The sequence below is a fragment of the Tenrec ecaudatus genome, chromosome 4 (genome assembly GCF_050624435.1).
Source record: "Tenrec ecaudatus isolate mTenEca1 chromosome 4, mTenEca1.hap1, whole genome shotgun sequence".
In the NCBI taxonomy this organism is placed as follows: Eukaryota; Metazoa; Chordata; class Mammalia; order Afrosoricida; family Tenrecidae; genus Tenrec; species Tenrec ecaudatus.
Window position 1 is genome coordinate 6762115 of NC_134533.1, and position 10144 is coordinate 6772258.

General features: G+C 56.5%; 1 protein-coding gene across 2 annotated transcripts; it reads right to left on the reverse strand.

Annotated features, from left to right (window-relative positions):
• Window positions 1-1311: 1311 nt before the first annotated feature.
• RBM14 (RNA binding motif protein 14) lies at window positions 1312-9608 on the reverse strand. 2 transcript variants are annotated; one of them, XM_075545314.1, is made up of 3 exons: window positions 9167-9608; window positions 2900-4355; window positions 1312-2169 (listed from the first exon to the last, which is right to left on the reverse strand). In XM_075545314.1, exons 1-3 carry the CDS (start codon window positions 9501-9503, stop codon window positions 1962-1964), a joined length of 2001 nt encoding a protein of 666 aa, XP_075401429.1. In that variant the 5' UTR covers window positions 9504-9608; the 3' UTR covers window positions 1312-1961. The 2 variants fall into 2 exon arrangements, with proteins under 2 accessions (XP_075401429.1, XP_075401431.1); XM_075545316.1 differs by lacking the exon at window positions 2900-4355 and having other exon boundaries at window positions 1996-2169.
• Between the last annotated feature and the right edge of the window lie 536 nt (window positions 9609-10144).

Here is a 10144-nt window from a genome sequence, read left to right on the forward strand (position 1 = left end):
ACAATTACAGCCCTAGTACCAACCAACCCTTCATTTCCAAGGCAAAAACCCAAGGTAGGTTTCAGTAACTCAGCCCTCAAGCTGCCCAGTCTCCCTGGAGAGCGGCAAAAAAGCTCACTCCTAGGACCCTCTGGTCTGAAGAACTTCAAAGGCACACCAAACACCTAAAAGCAAAGCAGTGAGTGAAAGCCACAAAGGTGCCCCTGGCCTGGGCATCCCTGAGTTTGCTCCACTTAGCTGCCTACAAGCAGCAGCTCACAGCTGGGTAAAAAGGACCCCTAGGCCAACCGCCCCGTCCCAAGCAAGGTCACAAGTCAGGAGGACCCACCCACCCCAAGCCTAACATAGCACCTCTAAACCTCAAAGGAAGACCCAAGCTTTCTGATCTCTCCCCACCCAACCAGTCTTCAGCCATGTGTCTGTCACCAAGCCCCAGCAGCCTCCAACTTGTGCCCATCTGGATCTGCCAAGTTTTTTGCCCTGGTTCTCTCCACCCCCAACCCTGGACTAACAGCACAGGACCCCCTCCAAGTCCCCACCCAGCCCCAGCACTTGGTTTTGCATGCACCCCACCCCTGACCTGAGGCTCTGGTGACATGTCAACTATAAACCCAGCAAGACCTCTACAAGTCCCAACCAACAGAAAAGGGGGGTGGAACCTCAGGTGGGGATGCTGACAGAGCGGGAAGGGCGCTCTCATGACTCAACAGGTCAAACAGCCGGTTTAGAAGCCAAGGTCAGAAGTCCCCTATGCTTCTTCCCCTCTGTCCATCCTTCTCCAAACAGTGCCAGGTGCTAACATCACCCCCAACCCACTACTGGCTCCTTTGGGGTCCCAGCCCCAGCCCTCACTTAAACCCACAGCCTGTGAGACCCACCAGCCCTTGTAAACACGGAAATATTTCCTCCCCACCCCTACCCCGCTAGCTGGCTCCTTGAAAGGCCAAATCCCAGCACCATCCTGGGAACAAAGCACAGGCTGTTCCTGAGCAGGTCACCAGTCGGGAGACAGGGTCAGCGTTGGGAACGAAGTCAACAGGCAGGATACTTGCTGCCTTTTGTGTGTTGTCAGTCAACGGAGACGCCCAAGCAACACGGTCTGGACGCTCTAGTCCTAAGGATGACTGGCTACTGGGATGCTGAGGAGTTAAGATTCCTCTGGAGAACAAAGATGTCACTCAAAATCTCACATCCAAACCTTGCCTCAGCCACCCTGGGCTGTAGGCTGCCTTTCCTTAGAGGTCACGTTCTTCCTGGATGTCACAAGGAGCTCCTCAGAGGCTGAGTGCAATCAAGACAATGACAACCAGGTTTCCAAACTGCAAATCGCCCCAAGTTTTATTGTCGTCCATACAAAAGGGGTGGGGTGGGGGCAGGGGTGAAGTAAGATTTTCTAACACCATCTACTTGGGGAAATGGGGCAGCGAGATTGTGCCGGTCAACATCATGGGTCAGTGAGGGTTTGGACCGAAACCAACGGACTCTCCCAACAGAAAACCCAGATCCAACAGAGTCCGTAAGGGGCCGGAGGGAGGCCCCTGGGCTGCTGGCACAGCATGGCGCGGAGGGAAGCGGTTACAAGGAACACTTTCCTAGTCTCCCACATGTCTAAAGAGAAGGGCGCCGCGTCCTCAGCTGCATGGCTCCCCATCCAGACAACCTTAAATAGCGCGCACAAAAATAAAAGGGATATAGGGGAAAAAAAAAATTCCCATTCTGGACAAATGGGAGGTGGCAGGGGAGGGAGAACTGTAGATCTAGAGCCAGTGGGCAAGATTCGCTGCAGAGGCGAAGGACCAAGGTAGGTGTCTGCCGAGCACTGTCTCAGAGACAGCCCACAGGCAGAGGGGATGAAAAGCCGCAGGCGGGACAGGCACTGGCTAAGCGGCTGGAACCTGGGTCTGCAGAGCCCATCCCACCTCCCCCCCTTCCCTCCGAGCAGTGCCCGTCCCAGGACGGCCCTACATGCGGCGCTGGTAGCCAGAGTGCATCTGCGCTGCCCGCAGGTAATCATTATAGGAGCCCGAATAGCGTGCGTAATCAGAATGGGCATCGGGCAGGCGACGGTAATCCAGCGAGGACTTTGTCGGCGAGCGGCGGAACGAGAGCTGCGACTCTGATAAACGGCGGTAATCAGAGAGCTCGGCTAAGCGCCGGTCGGAACCATACCTAGTCAAGAGAAGAAGACAGTTGGTGAATGAGACAATCGAGGGGAGGGCTCCAGGTGGGTGTGGGGGAGATGCCAAGGGTTTGGTCAGACTGGTCTCCAACAAACAAGACTTTTGTCAGAAGGCTCAACCACCCTGTCCAGGACACGAATCCAGGTTTGGGGCCAGCGCAACAGGAACCCAAGCCCCCACCCTCCCCAGCCCCCAACAGCTGGGGTGGGTCTGGGTCGACATTTCCAAGCCACCAGCAAGCTCCCCCACCCCTAGGCCCTGCACAGCAAGGCCTTGGTTGTTTCTCAACAGAACGGCGGACGGAAGACAATCCCCCAGCTCCCCCTTTTCATAGTGGACGCACCTAACACAGTCCGCCTTCAGCCAGTGAGAGCCAAAGGGCAGACGTTCACACCCATCCCCACCAAAGTCTGGACAACACGAGACAAGCTGAAGGAGCCCACCTTACAGGCGGAACCTCAATGGCTTGAGCCAGCCTAAACTGGGAACTCTTATTCCCAGCAACGTAGGGGCCAAGTGGGCGTTGTAGGAAGCACAGGGCTGAGCAAGCCCGACCCACTTAAAGCCCAGTGACCAGAGTCGTTCGCAGAACTCCCCGCCCTTAGCCTCTAGACACCCCATGGGAGAAGAGAAGACCGAGTCCAGGGTCCCTCCCCTGCCAACCTCGGCCCCCTGCCCTAAGCCCCAGCTTGGGGCACAGGCGGAGGGGCATACAGTACCTTTTTGACATGGCGACAGCCTTTTTGTACGGATCGTCGTAGCTGGCCCGGGGTGGGGAGAGGCGGGTACGCTCATAGGGTGGCGGGGTACTGTTGGCGTTGGCAACGGCCCCCTGGGACATGGACAGGTAGGCTGCAGACGGCTGACCTGCCCCATCATAGGCACTGCCCGGCTGGCCACGGTAGGAGGCGGCCGCTTGGGGATGCTGCTGGGCAGCATAGGAAGCAGCCAGCGACGCTGACGACTGAGTGCGGAAAGGCGCCGTCAGGGTGGCGGAAGGCTGGGCTCCATAGGCCGCTGCGGCCCCATAGGAGCCAGTGGCCGCAGCAGCCGACTGAGCCCCATAGGAGCCAGACAGGCCCATTGATGCTTGGGCCCCGTAGCTATTCAGCTGGGTTTGCACAACTGGCTGGGCCCCATACGAGCCAGCCATTGGGGTCGCAGCTTGGGCCGCGTAGGCGGCGGGCTGGCCGGCATAGGCGGCAGCCGCAGCTGGCTGTGTTACATAGGCGGCAGGCTGGGACGAGTAGGAGGCCGCCTGCTGCACAGCATAGGGGGCCGACTGGGCGTTGTAGGAAGCAGAGGGCTGGGCGCCATAAGATGCTGCCTGGGCCCCATATGCTAGGGAGGAAGCGGCAGCCTGGGCCCCGTAGGAGGCAGCCTGGGCCCCATAGGAACCCAGGGAGGAGGCGGCTCCCTGGGCACCGTAGGAAGAGGCAGCCGCTCGGACGCCATAGGAAGAGGCTGCCTGGGCGCCATAAGACTGGTTACCATAGGAGGCCAGGGATGAGCCCTGAGCCCCGTAGGAGTTGAGTGAAGAGGCTGCGGCAGCTTGCCCCCCATAGGAGAGGGCTGAAGCTGAGGCCTGGGCCCCACCATAAGGGCCGAGCGAGGATGCAGCAGCAGACTGGGCGCTGGGGCTAGCCAGCTGGCCCCTGTACTGGGCCCCGAGGGAGACAGAGGGCTGAGCTCGGTACGAGGCTGCCTGGGCGGTCATGGGCTGAGTCCGATAGCCGACCCCCAAGGAGGCAGAAGGCTGGGCCCTATAGGCAGCCCCCAGGGACACAGAGGGCTGTGCCCGGTAAGTGGCAGGCTGGGCTGTCAGAGGAGCCACATAAGAGGCTCTGGGAGGTGAACGGCGCAGGGGGCTGCGGTCGCGACCAAAGAAAGGTGGCGTGGGCTGCCGGGCTTGCCCATCAAAACCACCAGTGCTGTTGCCAAAAGCCTGTTGGTAGTCGAAAGTGGCAGAGAAGCCACCAGTTCCAGGGAATGCCGCATCCCCAGCCCCTGGTTTCTTGGTCTTGTCCCCAGACTGGACAGCCAGGCCAGGCCCCTTCTTCTGACCCTTGGTTGAGAGCTCCACGTTGATGCGCTTGCCCTTCACCTCCTTGCCGTTGAGCTGCGCGATGGCGGCTTTGGCATCAGCCTCCTTCTCCATGTGAACAAACGCGTAGTCTGATAAAGCAGCAGACAGAGGGTTAGCGATTAGGGGGGCAGGGCACGCTACCTGGTGGCTCCCCAACTGGACACACCACAGCACCCAGCTGCTGCAGCGACCTCCAGGCCTCCAAACCCTTCTCTCAAGGAGTCTGTCTTGCACAGGCTCCCTCCTGACCAAGTCAGCTTGCTACCTCAGCAGTCACCTGTCTGTAGCCTTCTGGCCCTTCTCCCCTCAACCCTGCCACCTCACCCAACTTCCTGGTGAGAGAAGGAAAGAGCAAAGATGAACTGCGACACCGGGTCCTAAATGCCCAGGAAGGGCCCTGCCCTGGACCACACCATCCTTCAGGCCCCTCTAACCTGAGGCTCAGGGCTCCAACACTGGAAAGACCTACTCACAGCTTGCCAGGGCCCTGTCTCGGCCCCACGTCCAGTTAAGGAGGGCACACGACTGCAAGGAATGGTTTCCAGAAGTCCAGGCTCAGCTCCCCTCCACCCCCTTTGTTCACAGCACAGCACCGCCGCCTTCACAACAGTCCTAGGAAGGTTAGACCCAGGCCCAGAACCCCAGCTCTGCAGTGCCTTGTCGCCATACCAACCTATTCCTGAGACATCAGTGTAGGAGGCAGGACTCTGTAACAGGGCTGGAAAGGGGAAGTTTAGAAAGGAGGCGCTGGGCATCACGTAAGGCCACACAACAGAGGAATGGAAACCGAGGCCCAAGCCCCTTCCTCCCCAGCATTTCCCACTGCTCCCTCAGAGGTGGTCAGAGGCCTTCTAAGCCCCTGGGGCTTCTGCTCAGAGGTAATGGTTTATGGGAAAGAGGTGGTTTCCTAGGCTATCCCTGGGCCCTCAGCCAAGAGCTATAGGTGCTGTGGATGTTTCTGCTGGTTTCTCGGGTAACCCAGTAGGCCCTAGAGCCCTACCCCTACCCATCAACCCCATGCAGTGAGAAAACTTTAAGATGGAGGAGTGGAAAGAAAGAATACACTCCACATGCACAATCACTAGGGTCTGAGGAAGATCTGAAGAAAAATGGGAGGACCGTGTTCTAGCAATGCACCTGACCCCATCCATTCTGGCCCAAGGACTCCTTAGAGATGGAGGTCCAAGTACCAGGCTCTCTCTCACTTATTTGAGTGAAGATCCACTTGAAGAAATGAAAAGCTACCAGGAACAAATTATTGACCAAGAAGTCTTTTTAATAGTCTCCAAACCAATGGCCCATTTCCCCCAGATACATCCAGACCGGACGTCCTCAGATACTCCTATAGCAGGCCATCTCTCTGGATTTGAGAACGATGCTACCAACTCCACCTTCATACTAACAAGAGAGAAGATGATGTTGATAAAAACAAGAAAGAGCTAGCAAAGCAGAAATCAAAAGGATGGTCCTAGGATCCCAAGCTGGGACTAAAAGGCCTCGGTTCTCAGTCCAGATTTCTGACTTGTAAGATTTGGGGGAATGTACCATTTACTTCTGCATTCGACAAATCAAGAAGGCAAAAGCAACTCACAAAGCATAAATGTTTACTAACAAAGGAACACCACTGAACTCTAGGAATAAGTGTGTACTGCCCACAGAACCCGATCTTTAGCCTCTAATGACATTTCTACATGCAAACTTGGAGGCTGAAGAACAAAATGAAGTAGTACAGTCTTAACACTCCCAAGGGCAGAACCAACTGCATATCTGAAACCTAAAAAGTTCCTTCAGTCAAGGCCCAAAGCACAAGGGCTCTGAGAAGTAGAGGCTGAGCAAATTAAGCAAAGGAAATTTCAGCCAGGCACTCAGACAATACTAAGGAGCCAGTCTGCTCCTGAGACTGGCAAGAGCTAGGGAACAATGTCCAACCAAAACTCGGAATAGGTCACAATCAAGGTCGCTAAATAAGATGTGCATGAAGTGTCGATTGGAAAAAGAATGTGCTGTATAAATCTTCACCTAAATCACACACAAGAAAGAATGCAACACACGTGGCAGTCTACTGCGGACTCCCCGCATAGCTTTTGTTGAGACCAAGTGATGAAATCATTTGAAAATTGAGATTTTTCAAACTATACAATTCAACTATCCAGATAGACTATCCAACAACTCGTCTCTCTCCCCCTGCCGCCCCTCTCCCAAGTAATCAAATACAACTCTAACCCATTTCTACCAGGAAATCCCTAAGCCTGACTTTGGAGAGTGTGAACAAGTTGTGCAACTGACCCAACGACATATCAGGGCCACATATTACCACGGGGAGAAGCTCAATTACCCTCTAAGGCACTCTCCATGATGCCCAGGAGTCCACCTATTCCCAGAGCAATGAGAAACCAGGACCTAGAGAACTCCAGGGACCCACAAACACAAACGGAGCGCGCTAGTCCAACAGTAACCTCTGAATGAGGTCCAGTGTATTTAAAGGGACTGGCAAGCGGTATTCTTTGCAAAGATCTCCCAACCACAAGTCCTCCTGACCAAAGTCCAGAGTGCCCAGAAAAGTGAGTTTCCTATCCCAAAAAGAGTGTAAAAAATATTTTAACTTGAAATTATAAAGTTCTGAATAGGAGGAAACCATGGCCACCCACCCCAAAAACACAGGACTTTTCCCTCTGCCTTTCAGACACCCCTCAAACCCTGAAATGGCTCCTGAAGCTGCCAGTGCTGCCCATCCCTCACTTCTAAAACCCAGTAAGATGTCGTTACGGAGAATGGTCACAATTGGCTGTTTCCATGGCGAGTTTTGCCCTAACAGATCAAATCACATCTGAGCTCCTAGAGTAACCTAGCAACTGTGTTTTTCTCCTATGAAATACACAGAATGGGTGTCCTGTGCAGTGCCAAGCTTCTGTGACAACACTCACTCCAACGCCCATCCTTAGCCCAAGAAACCAGGTGACCATTTAATCAGTATCTTTCATTGTCTTACCAACTTACAAAGTTCACTTTCCTCCACTCCTAAGATAGAAAAGCGCCAATGCAGGACAGGATGCCCACCCACATTCCCCAAAAGTCTGAGTAGCTCACCTTTTCACCCTGAGGTCAATGTAATTCTGGACCCTCAAACTTTCAGAGACAAAACGCATACAGCCTGAAGCCCCCTGTGCAAGTCAGACAGGAAACCTAGATATCCCTTACTAGATTCCCATCACTGCACCTCCTCACTTGGTGTTGGCCCTGGGCCAAAGGCAGGAAGAAATGCCTGCCTTTTATTCTATTGGCTAAAGGTGAGCTTCTTGGCCCCATGCAATCGACAAAGACTGACCTCAGCTGCCAGAATCTAGACTCTCTTATAGGCACTCTGTCTTCAAAACACAAAGCAAAGTTACCAAGTCAAAGAAACAAAGAAGGCTAATTAGAACCAAGCACACCATCATCTACCCATTTCCTAGCTCATCTGAAGACCTGCTAGCTCTTACTCCAAAGCAAAACCATGCCCTCTGCAATACGGAGCACCCAGAGGGGAGGCATGATTCCGGAGCCATGGACTCACAAAACCCGAGTTGAGGGAAATACAGCATCAATACTTAACAAGGAATGGAGTCTGCAACCTTTGACATCCCCCCACCCCCACCCCTTCAGGATGCAGGGTCCAAAACGCGTGCCTTTGCCAGGGCAATGAAGTTCGTAATATCTCAGTGGGAAAGGGCACCTGGACCCACAATCCCTCTCCCCAGCCTCACACTACTCACACGGTCTGAGCAGATGCCACCATCAGGAGGGCAGCAGCCATCCCTGAAGCAAAGCTAACTCTACTCTGTCTTCCAACTGGCCAAACATCTAAGGATCATCTCACCAAATCTTTACCACGAATTTAAAAAAGAAATAGCCCTGGGGGAGGGAGGAGGGCTGGTTTAGAATAATCCAGATTATTAAAAAAGGCCACTAGCTCCTAAAGGCCTAAATTTCAATTGTGGAAAACCACCACCACCACGCCCCAACCCCCCAGGAAAAGCAAACTAGGAACCTGAGGATCCAGTCCTTCCATTCGACCCATGACAAGTAAATCATGAGAAACTACTGCCTCCTGCGCGCACACACACACACACACACACACACACACCCCACTCCCTTGCAGTCACCAGGCTTTGTAATGGCCACATAGAAAGAGCCCCGCTGAAATCAGCCTGCTTCCACATGAGAAAAGCCAGGAAGGGTCTCGTGCATCGACTGCAGATTGAAGGCCAGAGAGAAACACCCACGTTTGAAGGCTGGCAGCAGCTACCAGGTCTAAACCCTCTTAGCAATGGTCAAAGGCCAAAGGGATTCGGAAGGGGCCCCTCGTGAACCCGCCGGGAACTATGGCTGACCCAGGCTGACCACACTAGCCGATCCCAGCCCAAGAAATGTCCAAGGGCCCCGTTACCTTCCGCGCAGGATTCATCGGGAGGGAAGGTGAGGGCGGCCTTGGGGCGTGCGCCCCCACCTGTCCCCTCTTCCCTGGCTCTGACAGACGTCTGCAGAGAAGTGAGGAAGGGGCGGAAACTTCCCTGCTCCGCGATCCGGCATGCGCCCGTCACACCGCCCAATTTCCGCTCGGTGACGGCGCGGGAGACGACGGGAAGGCGCGCCCCCGGAACCCTCGCAAGTCTCGTAGGCGCGTCTCCGGCCCCGCAGCTCGGCCCAGCGGCCGCCGCGCCCCGCCACCAGAGCCGCTTCCCGCCCCCCCCCCCGCGGAGTGACTGGTGGCCGGGCCACAGGGGGACACTGCCCAACGCGCCCGGCACCTCCGGCTTCGCCCAGCGGACTCCCCACCGCGTAGTGGCCCAACCCCCGGGGGGAGGGGCGTGGCTAACAAGCAGTGCCGCGCGCGCAGGCCCGGAGCGCGCCGCCGCGTTACCTTTCACCACGTCACACTCGATGACGCGTCCTCGGCGCTCGAAGAGGCTCCGCAGTTCCTGGCTCGTGCACGCAGCCGACACATTGCCCACAAAAATCTTCCAAGTGTTAAGCGGCCGTGGGCGCGACATCTCCACCACGAGCGCGCGCCCGGGCCGCAGCTCGTGGCCATGCAACGCCTCGATGGCGCGCAGCGCGCCCGCGTTCTCGCGCATGTGCACGAAGGCGAACTGTTTCATGACGGCGCAGCTCATGACCGTGCCATAGGGCGCGAAGAGGGCTGCTAGCTCCTCCGGCGCCGTGTCGGTCCCGTCGACATTGCCCACGAATATCTTCATTTTGCCGCCGCCGCCGCCTTCCTGGAGAGCCGTGATCTCCCCTCCAGCCACAGGCGAGACGTCTGGACGACCGGCAGTCCACTCCAGGAATGGCTGGCGGACGAGAACCCCGCCGCGCAGGCGCGTTGATTCAGCCAATCCGGATCCGCAGCCCGCTCGGCCAGTAACCAATAAGAAAAGCGAAAGGGCAAGTCACTCAGACGCAGCCAATCCCAGAGGGCGTGGAGCCCGCTCGTTAGCGAAAGGGGCGGAGAGAAACGACGGCGCGCGACCAACCGCCACAGCCCGGCGTGGGGGGTGGGGGGAGTGAAGGGCGGAAACGGCGAGGGCGCGAGGGTTGTGCGGGCGGCCCGAGGCCTAGTCGGAGGGCGGCTGGTGGCCCGGGTGGGGCCGAGCCCCGAGCCCAGAGGAAAAACTTTGTTCCCTTCAAGTCAGGCTCCTCCCATCTGGCGTCTGGAGCGGAGTCCCCGGAAGACGGCCTGGCGGGCGGGGCCTCGGAGAGCCAACGGTTCCCGGGACTGCGTTGAGCGGCGTTTGCCCCTGGGAAGCCCTCGTGCTGTGCATTCCTTCTTGGCGGCCACCTTCCTGAGGTTGCTTAGGGCCTGGCGGGCCCTAGAGACGATGTGGGCTCAAACTGCCGT

Bases quoted from the DNA above. Each gene is read 5' to 3' on its own strand.
- RBM14 (XM_075545314.1), bottom strand. From the start codon at position 9,503: ATGAAGATATTCGTGGGCAATGTCGACGGGACCGACACGGCGCCGGAG. The intron at 4,356-9,166 runs GTAACGCGGCGG...CTGCTTTATCAG, and splicing joins CGAGTGTGACGTGGTGAAAG to ACTACGCGTTTGTTCACATG. The intron at 2,170-2,899 runs GTACTGTATGCC...TCTCTTGACTAG, and splicing joins GCTGTCGCCATGTCAAAAAG to GTATGGTTCCGACCGGCGCT.